At 42.3% G+C, this 17,276-nt stretch overlaps 1 protein-coding gene across 4 annotated transcripts in view; it reads left to right on the top strand.

Moving 5' to 3' along the window:
* LARGE1 (LARGE xylosyl- and glucuronyltransferase 1) overlaps positions 1–16,936 on the top strand; it is a 285,324-nt gene extending 268,388 nt beyond the window's left edge. For 2 of the 4 annotated variants that reach the window (XM_065039545.1, XM_065039535.1), the window contains 3 exons: positions 3,810–3,956; positions 9,262–9,457; positions 13,791–16,936. In XM_065039545.1, coding sequence (XP_064895617.1) covers positions 3,810–3,956; positions 9,262–9,457; positions 13,791–13,988 — 541 coding nt within the window. In that variant the 3' untranslated portion in view covers positions 13,989–16,936. The remainder of the gene's footprint in view (positions 1–3,809; positions 3,957–9,261; positions 9,458–13,790) is intronic. The other 2 variants (XR_010467740.1, XR_010467739.1) reach the window with 2 other exon arrangements.
* Positions 16,937–17,276: the final 340 nt, after the last annotated feature.

Genomic DNA, 17,276 nt, shown 5'->3' with positions numbered 1-17,276 from the left:
GAGTATTATTTAAAGATTGCCTGTTTATGAAATTCAGACACTTTTGTGGTCTGTGCTGAGCTGAAGTCTGTTGTCACCCTCACTCTTTAGTTACTGAGGTCATCTTGTCATTGCCACACACGTAAAGGTTCTTCCTGGTTGCTACAAGTGAGGTGTGTGGGTCATCCTAAAGGTTCTTCTGACATAAAATAAGTAGGCAGGCTGCTTATCTACAGTTGTCACAGCTAGCATTAAAGTTCTTCCCCAACATATTTGTGTAAAAAATGTGCCCTTTGCTTCCAGTGACACATTTAGCATGAATTGGGAGCTGACATCCAAGCTCTATCCACATGTTTCATACCTGTCACCTGCAACATGAGTTGTGACTTGTTTCTGGTGGTTATTCAGCATCTCAGCAAGAGACACACTTGATGTTGTGCCTCTTGATTTTTACTTTTTGGATGTCCTTCTAGGCTATGCATTCGTTGCTTTTGCAGAGAGGAAGAATATTCTAATGAATTTGACAGTGGACTGACAGCTCTCCAGGTCTTACCGCAAACTCAGTTGACCTCAAACAAATCACTTACCAAGTCCTGATGGTGGAAGCTAATTTGAATTAATGGACTCTTGGTTTTTTTTTTTCTGAATTCAGTGCTTTAGATTTCTCACCTTTCTGCATCTGAGCTTCTCTGTTCTCCATAAATGGGAATATTACTATCTGCCCACATGAGGGTGGGCAGATTCTTTGTTAATTTTTGGAAAGTACTATGAAGAAGAAAAGATTGATATCAACATGATGAAGTTCATTCAACCTGTGAGGAGCCTCTTGTGATTTAAGATGCATTTCTTCCATGCCTTGCAAAAAATAGATTAGAAACTTAACCCAATGTTCGCTGTATCAGAACACAAAGATTCCTGGGAAATTGTTTCCTGGACAACACCAGCTAATAGAAAGCTCTTCATGAAATCATATATCCTTGGTTTGGGAAGAAGAACAGATAAAGAAAAATTGATACTGAATTGATATTACTGAATCCAAATAACAGCTCATATAAGAATAGTGCAGGAATTAAACAGTTTGCCTAGTCCTAGTTTGCAGAATAACCCAATGTATTCCTTACATTATATTCCATGCATCTTGCAGCACCAACAGTGAAATTTTTCCTATTCCAAGTATCACAGAACCAGTCAACCATCAAATGGCACCTCCACTCCAAACAGGAGAAAAAGTCAGCCCCACAGAAGAGGAAATGCAGATTTGCTTCCAACAGGAAGAGGTTAGGTTTTCAGCTTGTTATCCAAGGAGCAGACTACCAGCCGAGTTAGCAGAAGAAAACTGAAGGTGTTTTTGTTCTCTGCCAAATCTTCCCTGCCTTTATCACAATTCACATGATTTCTCTTGTCCTTTGTCACTCTGGTTCAACACCTGGATGTCAGTACTGATTACTTCTTCCCCTTACATTGTCCTGTATGTCATCAAGTCCACATCACAGGCAGGCTGTTCCACTCAGGGGTCAGTGCTGCTGGGCATCTTGACTGTGTCTCAACTCCCAGGTCAGTTTTGATGGACCCTTCCACTTTGGGCTTAAAAATATGCACCTAGCATGCTCGCATATTTCTTGAAAATATAATATTTCTACAGAGATTATCTTGCCATGTTATTTCACTCGAAGTACCTCCACCAGTTGCTGTGTTTGACAGCATCCACTACAAGCATCTTGGTTTTGGATCCCTGCTCCTCTCCACTTACCTAACTTTTCATATTGACCTTTGACAGTGCAAGTGATTTCAGCCTCTTATATCAATTTGTTCTCTGTCTTGTGGTTTTCTTCATAAGGGTGCTGTCAACTGTTCTTTCCAAAAGTTTTGCCATTGACACCTGTATTAATTTTGCAGACGCCCACTTTGGTGGGCAGGATTGTCTCCTATTCTTTGACAGTGCCAAGTACAGTAAGACTTTCATTTTTGCCTTAGACTTTTGAGCATAGCAACAGCCATAAATCAAAACTGCTGTTTCCTTGCAGAGCCCAAAGTGTGAACGTCACTGCAAATATTACCTGATCCTTCCTAGAATCAAATCCCCAAAGCTGTACCACTGGAAAGCTGATAGATTGCACAGAGTCCAGAAAGCCTGAGATGTTGGAAGAGAAACCGTGTTAGTGTGCACTGTTTGCAGAGAAGGTGTGAAGGTATGGAGGGGAAGAAACATAAGAGCGTCATGAAGGCTGGATGCTGACACTACTCAATGATTCTGGAAGGTCACGGAGGCTAATTGTGAAGGGTTCATCTATTTGCATACAGATATCTTGGCCATTAGCCATGGTGAGGGAGAAGATAGTGAAAAAAGGACAAAAAAGTTGTAATAAGATGCTGTTAAAATCCTTCAGTTGTGAAAGTTCACTGGGATGTGACAGGGGTTCTTTAAACAACGCAAACTTTACAGTAAGGTGCTGAGAACAGATTTCTTTTTATAGAACAGGCCTATAGGGTGGTGTGAATTCTCTAAAATTCAGATTTCATTAAATTGCCCTGCTCTTCTTCTTTTTCTCTGATGGCAATATAAATGAATTCTAGGTATTGTGGGCCCAGAAAAAGTGGTTTATTTGCTCCTTCTGTTATTATGACAGTGATCCCAATTCCTTCATCTTATAAGACTGTAGAAAGTTTGCTGCTTGTCAACATTGTCCTTGATTGCTTGTTGCAAGAACATAAAAGTCAGGACAGTGAATCCTGTTAAGGGGAACTGACTTTGACAGGGAAAGAGAGGCATATTTCTCGTATGAAATATGAAGATAATGAAAGGAAAATCGAGACAGAGTTATTTCTAATGACAAGCATAGTAAGATTGAGTTTGGGGATGGAAAAGTAACTTATTTTTCTTTGAGTTTTAGTTTGTTAGGAAAGAATAAGCTGAATACCTCTGGCAGGCGGGGCGTGAGGTTGCTGAGCTCTTGCTCTCCTACAGCAATTGTCCTAAGGCCCCCATCTGCAGAAGGGCTCTACTGTGCAAAATGTGCGCTCACACACACACACACACACTTACACACTGAAATGGTTTCAGTACATCCAGTGCACAGCTCTTCTCTGCAGGAAACAGCCTCTTTGCTCTACGTATAGAGTCAAACACAAATGAGCTCCGATCTCAGGGCACTACCGCGCACATGATTAACAATACTCAAAAAAATACTGCTAGTATACAGTTTTGCTGACTTGCACCATGTCCCGTTGCAGTAGATCTGTGCCTTGCTTTGAACAAACACCAACCATCATGGCAACAGTGTTCTTCAACGCGAATATCTGGTCCATAGTGATGTGAAGGTAACACTTTACTTGCACGACATGCAGAGCTCTAAAGCCGAGGTGAAAAGCAAGTAAAATGGCACAGCACAGGGAATAGCCAGGCTGAAATGCAACCAGGCTTTCCAGCTCCTCACCTTGTAAAGTCTCACTGAGCCCTGGATAAATCCCGTTTTTTAGAACTGCCAGCTCTTTGCCATATATGTATTATAGTAACACTCAACTATGTTTCTCTTAAAGGGGTGATCAGTTGGCCATGCTCAGAGTGCTGGTTGAGCTCTGGGTGTGCCTGGACATGCGTGGCAGCACTGATCAACCAAACAGCAAGCTCTTTTTGAACTGTGTTGTTCCCCCCACTCTTAGAGCAGCAGGTCAAAAGTAGGGGAAAATATGAAGCACCCTTACGAAAAAATCTGCGCCATAGTTACATTTACAGTATCAAACTGCCCATACTTCGCTCTTTATTTTGAAAAGCCAAGTGATTTGCTCCATTAATAATTTTCCTGCTTGCATTTGTTGTTTCTTTTTGCCAGGAAGTCTGTCACCCAGCTAGACCTGGCTAACACCAAGAAAGCTCTGATTGTACCTGCTTTTGAGACCCTACGCTACCGCCTCTCCTTCCCCAAGTCAAAAGCAGAGCTGCTTTCTATGCTGGACATGGGAACCCTCTTCACATTCAGGTAATGGAAAGTACTTTTGTTGAACCTGTGGTCATTATCTCTGAAGACTGGGTTTTTTTTTTAATGTTCTTGTGAATGTTTGATTTTTTCTCTCTCACTCTCAGCTAGCTACCTTCATTAAGAAAGCTATTGGAATTATTTTTCTCTTTTCATAGAGAGGCAGTGAACAGAAACGTATGTGGATATATTCCATCTGTAAATTCAGCATTTTATCTAGCATTATAGTCCTCTGCTAAAGGACTTCAGTTATTAAATTGAATTTGGTTTATTTTCATCATTTTTTATTGCGCTACAAAATCAAGCGCAACCATTACACTCATATGTGTGTAATTTGCTTTTTGGCTGCCAAATACTATCCGGATAGCTGTGTCCCTTACGTGACCAAAAATAATTTCTCTCTGCTCATTGGTTTGCTTCCTTACTAAGTTACTGAAAAAACAACCACAGGCTTGTTGTGTTCTCTTTTAAAGTGTGAAACAGATTCTTAAATAGCTAGAGTTTCTCAATGCAGAGGTAAAACTGGGCTCAGACTAGAAGCTGAGAAGTGAAGAACACTTAAATTTGGAGCTCTTCTCTGAAGCAGACTCCTTTTGTGGCTGTGAACAAGTTACTTCTGTTATCTGCCAGACTCTTCTTCAGTTTTAAAAATGCAGCTACTAGGGGTTGACTGCCTCTTGGGTGTGTGTGGTAAGGTCTGATTAGCAGACATTTGTGCAGCATCACAGTGATGGAAAGAGTACAATATGGCCTTATGATATTGCACAGAGAGGGGGCTTAGGAGACCTGCATTCTCTTCCTGGCTCCGCTACTGCCCTGCTGGGAGTTGGTACGTGAATCAGTTCACTTTCTTGTATCTCTGCTCTCCATCTCTGAAATGCGGGTAACAATGTTCACCTCTCCTCTTTATGGTATTTTGAGATCTAGAGGTAAAAACCATGAAAAAAACGAAGAAAAGGCAAGATATTATCCAGGGCCGATAGAGGTCTGTGTCTTCTCTCCCATCCGTCCTTTACTTTAGAGCTTTCCTCACACTTCTTCCATTCCCTGTATTACACACCTCTCGTTGCAGTAGCCACCCTTCCCTCAAGAACCCACATGCACTTGTCAGAGCAGACAGCCCGTATGAGCCTGGAAAACAGGCTGATGCTACCTCTACCAGTGACTGCCTTGAAATAGAAACTTGAGGTCACTGAGGAGCCGTGCCACTCTCTGGAAAGTTATTTGAGGATATTGATAGAGCAAGTGGCTTTCACTCTCCCGTCATTCTTTCACAGTCAAAGCTATACAAATTAAGAAGAGATTTGTTGATAGAAAATAATTGTTTCTTCCATACTTGAATGAAAAAAAAAATCCTTCCACTGGAAAATAGCACCCTCAGGATTTTCAGGTGTTATATTCCACTGCAGTTAAATTTTGAGCTTCCACAGCAGTGGTCTTCCACTACAGATTCCATCTTCAAGCTATAGAGCACGTTGGCATGTTACATATACAGCCAGATTTGCAGACGCTTTCTCAAGTCTCGGTCAGGCAAAAATCTCTTTAACATCAGTGGGAGTTTTGCCAGAGCAAGGTTAAATAAGTGAATGACATGCGGTCCATAGCTGGTGTACATATTAATGTAGGACACGTTTTACAAATGCTTCCCCAGTTTGCTTTGGCTAATTTCATTGCTTAAATCTGTCAACAGCCACACAGCACCTGTGACCTGGGCTGAAAATTTCCATCTTCAAGGTGCTTTAATAAGGCTGCAGCATGAGGCTGAGCGGGTGGGAGTGAGCTGGGGAGGACGGCTGTGACAGTGATGGCTGCGAGCGCCTGCAGCATTCTTCCCCCTGGGTCCCTCACACCACATGGTAGATTACAATCTTTCCCTCACTGAAATTGCTTTTGTCACCTCTTTCCCAAATGGTGACCTTTTCTACCTTTGGGCAGCTGAGAATTAAAAAAGGGGTCTCAATTACATCCCTCAGTCACCACCAGAAGAAAAGGGAAGATGTGAGCATTGATGAGCCGGCAAAGCGTGCTGTGGGGAAACCCACCACGGCAGTGGGTTGCTTTGTGCCAGCTCAGTGGTTTTGTTTGCAGGTGCCGGCTGTAACATCGCCACACAAGGATGTGTCTGCTCGGTGCTTGAGCAATAGCTGATGAATCACAAATGTTCTGCCAGTGCAGCTTTCAGGCTCAAGGAGTGCCACAGCTAGTACTCTGTTTCCCAAAAAAGACCTACCTCGAAAATAAGCCCTAGCATGATTTTTCAGGATGCTTGAAATATAAGACCTACTCCAAAAATGAGCCCTAGTTACAGTTCATTAAAAAAGTCAATTTAAATAGTGTCCAGGAAACTATAAATGTAAAAAAGTAATAAGTTTTGGAGGAAAAAATGATATAACACCCTGTCTTATTTTTGGGGAAACAGAGTAGAGGATGCATAGTATTGAGAAAACATAACCAGCATCACTGATTAACTAATCGATTGCAACCACAATCTAGTAAAATGTTTTAAGCATCTGAGAACAGAATTAGGAAAGTTTTTTTCACCAAATCATCTTTCTCACTGAAACAGGAAGCTCTGAGAAAGCAGAGAGGAAGAACACTCTGAGAAGAATAATGATTTAATTTTGCTAACTTTAGCAAAGTTTACTATAGTTTTGGAACTTTATGTTAAATAAAAGCAATCAATAATGAAAGTAAGATGAAGTATTTGACCCAAACCAGGGGAATTTGTGCAGTTGTTTTCCATGAACCGTGGGAAAGAAACTCGTCATCATTTTACAGCGATCAAATTATTTGGTTTGGATTTGTCAAAATTGCCAGCATAGTGAAAAATAAGTTGTTCACAGTTTCACAAAGTTCTCCTGGGAGTCAGTGGGATTGAGTGTGGCCTTAAAAATCAATGTCTATTTAAATCTTTGGTGAGAAGTGCCTGAGCAGGAAAATTAGATTTATTCATTTGTCCTGTAAGATGGAAGACCAATCTAGGCAGTGAACCACTTCACACAACTGTTATCACCAACAGTAAAGTCTGTTGCAATGACTTACTCTTTATGGTAGCTTCCTCATTATGGACATCCATAATGAAGTCTGCTTATCTTATTTTGCAGTACATTTCATGTGATGATCAGTGATTAGCCAAGACATAGCTCCAGCAGGATATGTGTGTGTGCATATATATGTAGGTACAGATATATATGTAACCCTGAACTCACAATTCTTCTTTCCAGTAGTTATTTCTTTATAATCAGTGTGTGCGCACCTTATTTCAGCATCCTGTACTCATTTTTTTCTCTGTCCTGACCTTATCCATCCTTTTCTCTTCCTCTTGCCCTCCACTCACATCAGTCACTTTGAAGAGACAGGTGTGATATTATTTTGTTCAGTACAATCAGGTCTGTTCCTTCCTTTCTGTTTTGTTTTGTCTCTCCAATCTCGCTTCCAATTTTCCCTTCATTGTGTTTTCTTCACATTTTCTTTTTTCCTGTTGGTCAGTTCTCCTGAGTCAGAGGAGTTGTACCTGAGCTGGTAACTGCTTACACTGCTTTCCCCAAAAAAGATGGAAATAAATTGATGTTTTTATGGTTAGTGTCGTGTTTTCCCTCTGTTTAAATGAATGGGAAAGTGTTACTAGAAGAGCAGCCGCATTTGACTGCTTCTCTGCAGGGATCCCTCAATTAACCAAAGTTTATATGGGGCTTTGAAGATACAAATCACTTCATAAGTGTTTAGTAGTCATTATTATTATTATTATTATCATAATTAATTTCAAAATGCCGGAGGTAGGATGTTAGGAGATACAGCATCCTCCACAATCCCATATCGTTTTAAACCCCACATTGTGACTGTGCTTTTTTTCCAGCATAGATAGCTGCCTGTTAGTGACTGGGTAGGTTGCCAACTAATTTCCAAAAGAGATCAAGAAAGAGATAGACTTTTTGGAGATGATTCCAAAGGGCATTGAAGATTGTAAGCATCTTCGTGAATCTATCACTGGTTTCTAATACCCTCTAGAGAATTAATTCACTGACAGTTTTTTTAATGTGGAAGGGCTTTGTTTTTGCAGGTCCCCAAGCCAGATATCTGAAAGTAGTGCAAGCTGATTACAGTTTAGAAATGCAGCTTTCAAAGGGCTGTCTGTTACTTGGGACCTCAGTGCTATCCTAATAATTCTGTCCTCCTGCACCACCTCTGAACAAGGAGAGTCAGTGAAGCTGAACACTTCTCTGTTTTTCCGGTTACAAACCATACAGTCAAAATGGAAAGCCCTAAGTTGTGATTTTATGTCCCTGTTTTCAGCAGTGGCTTGCAATATTACAAGAATTTCTGGGATTGAAACATTACCTCAGGTCCTAATTCTGCAAATATATAATGCTCAAATCCCTTTAGGTGAGCACATGAGTCATCCCTGTGAATTCAATGTACCTTACATTACAAACTGGCAGGATGTTTGTTTTGCCCCTTCTGTTACACTTCTGAGAGCGCTGTAATACAGATGGCCTGCTATGCCTTTGTTTCGTTATTTAATCTATGAATCTGCAGAAAGAGCCTGTCTCATTGATTTTTGGAAAGGTGTAAGAAGAATAAGTGGGCGAGAGAGTCGTTGACCCTGGCACTAATGGGGTGGATTCAAGCTGTGCTTGGAAGAGACCTGCTGTGACCTTAGCAAGATTACTGAAGTATAAAAGGATCTTTTCCTGTAAATCAAATTGATTACCTTACTCAGGATCACATGGGTACTCCCCACAATGTAGAAAGTACAGCAGAAAGCCTTTATGTAATATTTTACTTATTAATTTAATTGCGCTCTTTGGCTCCTGCCATAGTAATAACAGTAATTAATAAAACAGAACATCTTTCCAGAGCTGCAGGTGTCTCTCATACGAATTATAAAAAAAAGAGGTCGTGAATATCACTGTGAGGTAAAAATAGCTAATTTTAGGGACCTTATCTGAGCTACAGAATTTCACACTGATTTTAGAGCACTTGGTTGCCAGGAACGAGATACAGCACTTTGTAGTGCAGATGAGCTGTGTACTTTGTAATTGTTTCTCACATTAACGTTAGGTAGTGTTTTCACACTATCCTACACCAGCTAGATGTCTTTAAGCATTGAGCGCAGAGAGGCTCTGCGAAGTGTGCTGGAAACAGTCCTAGAAATTGCCTCTGTTACGTCCTGAAAATGATGATGTGAACTGCAAGCTAATGTCCTTATTTTTGAGCGTTTCGCCTAACAAGTAACATTTTGTTCCCTCGCCAAGATGCGTTCTATCTGATTGCCTCTCCACGTCTGTGCCATTTATGTCTGTTTAAGGTATCACGTCTGGACGAAAGGGCACGCGCCAACCAACTTTGCCAAGTGGCGAACAGCCACCACTCCCTACCGCGTCGAGTGGGAAGCAGACTTTGAGCCATACGTTGTCGTGAGGAAGGACTGCCCGGAGTACGACAGGCGGTTTGTTGGGTTTGGCTGGAACAAAGTAGCTCACATCATGGAGCTGGATGCACAGGTGAGGAGATAACGCCTTCATGTCTCACCCCAGGGCTGAGCAGCAGGGTTGTTAAATGAAATCTGTGTTCTGTTAGAAAGGCTTCAGAGCTCATCCAGCCTTACTGGGCTCATTCATGAGTGCTTCTTGAGTTGGGAACACTTAGTTTATTCCTTCTCAAGCATTAAAAGAAGAACTGAGTCTGAGTGAATTTGTCAGTGCTGAGAGCACTGTTGTCTCATAGTGGCACAATCACCGCACTGCCCACCTCTTGCCCAGTGTGCCCAAGCACTGCAGCACTTGTTGCCAGTCACCGACTAAGACCTCTAGACCTCACTGCAAGTTTTTCAGTTAAATAGAGGTTGCTGAAGCCCAAATGCTAATTTAGAATTCAGAAAGCAATCTTAAGCTGAATCCAAGGCAGGCATCTTAAATATATGGCCTGGATTTACAGTGCAGCTCTGAAGAGACAAGGACTTTACATTTCCAAAGTCTGGCTGTGGGGCAGACTCCAGAGAATCCAGGCACTTGGTCCTTGGGCTGCCTGCCTCTTGGATCTGTGACTTGGGATGGAGATGCTGGGCAGACTATGTAACAATTAGGATTCAGACAGAGCTTGAGAGACCCAGATTGACAGTAGAACTCTCAGAGCTACCGAGGCTCCTACCACCAACCTAGATCTTAGAGACTGGCAGCGGATGTGGCTCCGTGTTGCCTTGGTGCTGCTGCTCACTGAAATGGCAGGGCTTGCATCTCTGCTGTTCTTGGCTGTGAAGCTAACTGTGCTAATCAGCATGGTCTAGGTCATGGCATTTCTTTTTATTTTGAGGTCTGGGGTTAGTTATAGTTTGGTTTCATCTCCAGTTTTTGAACTAGTAGCATTTCAAGCTGACCAAAATCCTTACTGTTCAGTCATCTGTGTCCTCCTGTGCTAGCTTTTGCTATGGATCTGGATATAGCTGATCCTTCTCTGCCCACGACCGACCAGTTTATGTGAAGCAGAGTAGCACAAGGCATGCAGCAAGTTACTGGGAGATTGTGTCTCTGGGGTGTGGGCTACAGTGTATTTGTGTGCAGGCACATACCTGGGAGGGTTATTTTCTGCTTCTGCTTACAAAACCACATGGTCTCCTTGGCTGGCCAACACTTGCCCTCTGCGGAATGGCATTCCCAACAAATTTATACCTATTTAAGTTGAGAAAAAGATTACTACAGACTAGAAAAAAAAAATTATCCCTTATATTATTGTTAATAATAATACTTTGGTATAGCACTTTAATTTTCCAATGAACTTTCCAAGCACCAATCAATAAGTTGTGGAGAGTGCCAGTGTAATAATTTATTATTTGTTAATCTGAGTAACAAGGCTTATGTTCCCACTGGCAGGTCTCATCTAGCACTCATGATTTAATTCTTCTATTAGAAACATTTGCTGAGCATACAGACTCACAAATGGGAAATGGGAACATTTTTCAAGTTTTATCATAGCGCAGATATTTTGGTTGGACAATGGGTTCGAACTAACTCTGTGAAAATGTTTTTCTTACTCTTCCAGCCTTAAAAACATTCTCGCATTGAGCCGAAGTTTCATTTTCATTTGTAGCAAGATGAGCATTGGCCATTTCTCCCAGAAAATCAGCCTGGAGGGCATGTGGGATCACACAGCTACCTCCCCCTGTGGCATTACTCTGCTTTGTGGTGTCCACAGATCAGGTTGCTGCCAGCTGCTTGGCTGGCTTCATTATCAGCAGCTTCTCAATTGAATTATTTCACTGCTCCTCACAACTGCAGCATCCATCGAGAGAACTGTTGCAGGCTCCTTACCAAGGGCCTGTGCCACTACCATCCTTCAGAGCAGCACACAGCGTGGAGATAATAATCATTATTATTCTGGGGGCATTCAGTGTCCACTGAGCTGGATCATGTACAAATACATAGATAATGACAGTCTCCGTCTGAAGAATTTATAACCTGCAAGGTAGGGACAGAGGTTCCTGCAAGTGCATTGCTTTCTCAGCAGACCTTTACTTATAGCAGATGTGGGCCATTAGAAAACCTTTCCCTGCTCTCCCAGTCTCTGTGGAACTAGACTGTGAGCAATGCTTTCTTCCGAGACCACAGCCCAGCATCTTTCAAAGGGGCTTATTAGCAGCAGTTTGGTAAGGTTTTGGAAGGCTTTATTTGCCTGAAGAGCTTTCGGAGGTATGGGAGCAACACTGTGCTGAACAGTTTACACTGCAGAGCATAGATGGTCCCTGACCTGCAGGATTACAGACTCAAGATGCAGAGAACAAAGAAAAGATTGTATGAGGGGGATGTATCTTCCTCTGCAGCTTCAGCCTTTAGTTTTAAGGTCCACCAAGACACATTTTGTAGTTTGTAGTTTATCGGCTCTTCTCAATCCATCGTGCCAGCCTTTGTTTTTGCATTTCGTTGCTTATTAGTTCTAAGTCTCTTCCAGCAGTTCAGATTATTTTGCTTTTGCTGTACATTTGTCACCCCAAACAGAAGATCAGAGGGGCACATTCCCTTATATGACAGCACTGTAATTCGGCACTAAGATTTACCACTTCAGCACTGTACAGCAGGGAACATGTATTCCCATAATGAGAAAGGAGCAGCCATACAGCTACATCTGCACCCAGCTGGCCAACACATCCTCCTGTTTCGTAGGTGTCTCCGGGACCACACTCAGCCTCAGCTGTACCTGGGGCTCACTGATACCACTGCTTGAGTTGGGAAATGGATCCACATTGCATTCTGCGCACTTCTTTCCATTTTGTTTGGGCTTCATTTTGGGCTGTGTTGCCCAAACACTTGGTTTCTGCTAGCACCATAACCCAGAAGTTTTCAGTGTTTTCCAGGCTGATCATATCTTGTTAGGTGAGGAAAGATCTATAGGTGAAACACTCACGTTTATTAGCCCAAGTGTGTTCTCTCCCATAAATCTCCCTAACAAAAGGGTGTTGAAATACTCTGCCTCTGTGCTGCGGATACTCTGTGTCTCTGCACAGACTCCTAAATCTAAAAGTGACTGAACTTTCCAAACCACGGGAAGTTGTGCAGCATTTCTTTTAAAGCCAGCATGCTCTGTGGCTATTCCTTCCCTGCCCACTGTCTTCTGCAGGGATGGTTAATGAGTCAATACAGCAACAACTGTAAGCTGAAACTGTGTGAAGACAATAGGAAATTTGCCTGTGGAGTTTTTGAAGTTTCTTTGTCATTTGCATCCCATACAAGTAATATTATTTGAAGTTTCATGTGAAAAAAAGAGTTAGTGTCCTAGTAGTTTGCTTGGCTGCAGAATACTGAGGTCCACATCCCTTTTCTGCCCAGTTCCTTGCAGAAGCAGTTATCTGGTTCTTGCACATCCTACACTAGTGACCTTCCAGCTTGTCTAAGCATCAATCTTTGTCTAATGTCTTTGCTCTAATGATCACATATTTAATTATAAAAATGGGACAAATCTCACAGGAATCAAGGAGACTTAAATGAAGCATCATTTTTAACAACAAAAATTGTCAAAGAACCTTGTCAGATATAAATAAAGAGAACTAGTGAGATAGTTTTAGAGGAGAGGAGGAATTAGCACAGTATCTCATACTTTCTGAAGGAGAACTTAATTTGCATAAAACCTTCTGAAAACATATGGAATTAGGTCCATTTTCACACATCGCCCATAAAGGATACCATATTCTCCCCTCATTTCAGGTTTATAAATAGTTTTGGACAGTTTTGTCACTGTATCTTAGTATACAGGCAAAGCAGGGCATGTGGTACAATGGATGCCTTTGTAAAGATAGCTTATTCCAGCAACCCAAGCAAGGTAAATTGGAGGAGCAAAAAGATGCATTTGCATGGATACATGAGACTCATGCTGTGTGCAGTCACAGCTGTGCTGCAAACATGGCTTCAGGTATGCCTTTTGTACTGTTGCCCCATCAGTTGGCTTATATGGAGTAAAGGGTTGTCAGGCACTGGAACAGGCTGCACAGGGAAGTGGTTGAATCACCATTCCTGGAGGTGTGAAAAAGACACGTAGATGAGGTTCTTAGGGACATGGTGTAGTGGTGACAGTGTTTGGTTAATGGTTGATGATCTTGAGGGTCGCTTCCAACCAAAATGATTCTATGACTCTAAAACATTCTAAAATGGAAAGCAAATCTTTCATAAAACCAAGAAAAAGCAACTTTATTAAAAGAAGGCCTCTTTGGCATATCTGTATGGGTTTGTTGGTTTTGAGCCCCACACTGCACCATGACCCAATGGGGCATGTTTGACTGCAGAGTTGCGGGCGAGATGCCTTGCCAGAGGGCTCGGGAACACCCTCACAGCCGTTCTCTTTCTCCCCCAGGAGTACGAGTTCACAGTGCTGCCCAACGCCTACATGATCCACATGCCGCACGCCCCCAGCTTCGATATCACCAAGTTTCGCTCCAACAAGCAATACCGCATCTGTCTCAAGACCCTGAAGGAGGAATTCCAGCAGGATATGTCGCGCCACTACGGCTTCGCAGCCCTCAAGTATCTCACGGCAGAGAACAACAGCTAGCACAGCAGAGTCCGCGCGCGGGACACAAGGACAGCGGAGGGAGGAGCTGCTCAATATTGGGGGTCTCGTCTTCAAATTTCGAACTGAGAAATACTTTCTGTTTTTATATCGTACCCAGCAGTTCGAACAGTAGGAATTTGAAGTGACGTGTCTTCAGACCATGCCCGTTCCTCCCTTCCCTGACTACCCCAGGCCTTTCAGCTTTAGCATTCGTGAGACATCAGGGAGAGGAGCCGGCCACGTGCCCGCCGTGCTGTCGGAGATGGAGACCGGGCAGGGGCTGGGAATGCGCTCTGCTCACCCAACTGCAGAGCAAAGACAGACCTTCAGGATATAGGATTTCGTGTTGCTATTTAATAATTTGACGTGCTTTTTATCTGTAAAGGAAGATCTTCGGGTCGCTGTCCTGTGAATTTCAAATCTGCACTACTCTAAAAGGGAACTTTCACCTGTGACGTTCCACAGGGGCCCTATTAACATGGATGACCTTGTTAATGCAGGATGAGCCAAAGGTCTGAATTAGGCTTGAAAATGAAGGGGACACTTATACAATACTGCACTCGAGAGAAGGTGTGTTACTGGTTTAGGTGTGTACATGATACCGGTTGGTCTTTTATTCTCAAAATAATTGTTCTATCAGGAATTTCCCCTATACCCCACCCTGCCTTTTCCCCAGTCCTAAATGCTGCTCCTTTCCTTGCCAAGGAAATGTCTCCCTTGTGTTTCTTTCCCATCTTCGGTTCTGGCGGTCCAGTAACAAAGATCAGCAGCTCTGCCAGAAAGTGAACAAAACTTGTCGATATAAGGTCTGTTTTCACCAGAGCAACTTGTTCGTGTGTGTCTCTTAAAATAAAGGGCCTGGCTGTAACTCTCTATCTTTCTTAGGCAAGAATTGGATTTTGCCTATAAGGCACGTTGTACGGGGGGATGCTGATTTGTAGGCTTTTTCAGAGCGTGCCCATCCATGAAGGCACTGGCCCTTGGGCTTTAAGCGGACTTCTTTGCTGAACAGGGATTGTAGACATGGCAACTAGTAGCCTTAGTGCTCGCCTGCTGCAAGGTCTCAGAACTACTTCGTTAAAGGAGTTTCTAATTAAAAGGAGCAGAACTGTTAGGAATAAACTCCCTATTCAAGGGGGAAAAAAAGAATGTGTTGGGAATCTGAGTGTGAGTGTTTGCTTGAATGTGGGCTGGTCAAGTTCACAGCTTCAGCACACACTGGAGTGTGCTGGAAGGCGGACGGGAAACGTAACAAGCAAAATGCAGAAGACAAGACACTGGACTTTTTACCGTTTTCTTTATTCTTCAGTATTAATGTTGTGTTTACATGGGATGAAGAGATGAGATTTAAATGCACTACCCCTTGCAGGGCTATCTGTAATTTCTGTTGCAATGTTACTAGAGAAAGCGGAAACAACTCAGTGAGAAATGCATCTGTCTCCCTACCCCAAATCCCCATTCAACCCCTTGTACCACTGCCTGAGTTGGGAAATGGGTGCACATTGCATTCTGCTCACCTTTTTTCCATTTTGTTTTTCAGCCGTTGGATCTTCTACTTTTCTCCCCACCTCATCCCTCTAGAGCTTGGTTTTATTTCTAGTCTGACATTTTGTGAGAGCTTTCTGCTACGGTGGAAACCACGTGGTTAAACCAGACATTTAAACTACAAATATCAGTTCATCATGCTGTGTATATTTAAGAAAAGCCAAAAAAGGCAACATCTTTGACAAGAAATAAAAAGGGGCGGGAGGCTCTGTGTAATTTTTACTTTGTCCCCTGGGAGCGTTGGCTGCATAAGAATATATCACTGCATAATTTTCCAAAGTGCTGTTCTTCTGTTCTTAATGGCTTTATGTAAAGATTTACATAAAAAGTTGGAAAGATCTGGGAAGAAGTGAAATGGGTTCTCAGTCCTAGCTAAGATATATTAAAAAAAAATCTTGATTCCCCAAGTCCCGTATTCCTCACCATTAAGGGCCCAGGACAGTGTGCGTATTTAGAATGAAATGAACTCTGCAGCACAGAGTCCTGGTGATTAACTAGTGTGCAGAAAGGTGTCAAAGCTGATCCTAAGAGAGGCTAACACTGGTTGTACCTCCATAAAATCTCCAGTCGGAGCTTCATTGTGGCCACCGTTATGTCTCATATGTGTTAAAAACTTTCATCTCCAGGTGTATATTTCTCCTTGGCTTAACAGTGTTGCCCAGGGATGGACTACATTGCCCTGCAGTAGCATAACCTGTAGCATGGACCTGAACGTTGTTCGGGTGTGCCATTGTCAACATGGGCATTATTCTCTCCTCGGTGGCCATGAGATGTGGTGGGGGAACAGGGGGGTGATCATTTGCGACTTGCCTGTCTGCACAGCAAGTCGTGGGACCTCCTGGGTAGGCTTAGGTGTGCTGGCTGGTGTCACCAGCTCAAAGATAGTAGTAGGTTCAAAGAGCCCCTTTTTTTCCCTTGTAGACACTGTACTGACTTGTGTCTCTCATGTCATGTTTGTCTTATGTGCTTCATAATTTGGGAGGTGGGGGGCTTAGGTTTTTTTTAACACATTTCAGCCAATTTACATGATAGCAGATGAAGATTACATACCTGTCTGTGACTGCCAGGGCTGCTCCAACACCATGAAAAAAACAAGAACAAAAATGCCCAACTCAGTTATAACACTGTCTTCCAGTCCTCTGCTGTAGTAGGTATTTGCTAGCAACTTTGTTACTTAATTCTCAGTTTTCTCCTGAAGTCTTCAAGAAATATCAAACCAACCCAGTGACTTAATGCCTTTGATTTATTGATTTGTTCCACCAACTTCTCTCTTGAGTCTTCAGCCTATGACCTCTCCTTATCTTTGATATTTGGAAAGTGTGAGTTTCTCATTTAGATATCACTCCAGCACCCTCTCTGGTGAAGACTGATGCAAATAAATCATTTAGTTTCTTGGCAATGTCCTTATTGTCTTTAATTGTTCCTTCTATTTATGGTTTGGGGTGGTATACCAGTTATCTCCGGTTTTCTGCTTTTGGTGTACTGAGCAAATGTGTACTTGCAGTTTTAACTTCCTACTATTTGCTCTTTAAATTCCTTCATAGCTTGCTCAAACTCTATCATAACTATTACATACGTTGGTTCCAACTTTACAAAGTTTTCATTTCCATTCTCTGAAAATTTTCAATTTGATCTGAATAACTTCTAAAGTTTCCAATTTTGTCATATCAGCATTTCCTTGTCTTCCACTTATCTAAGGGAATATAATACTCCACGGCTATTTATAAGCCCGTCTCATTTTAA

Source organism: Columba livia, chromosome 1 (assembly GCF_036013475.1).
Source record: "Columba livia isolate bColLiv1 breed racing homer chromosome 1, bColLiv1.pat.W.v2, whole genome shotgun sequence".
NCBI lineage: Eukaryota > Metazoa > Chordata > Aves > Columbiformes > Columbidae > Columba > Columba livia.
The sequence above is the reverse complement of the archived record's forward strand: the minus strand, read 5'-3'. Positions and strand labels throughout refer to the sequence as shown.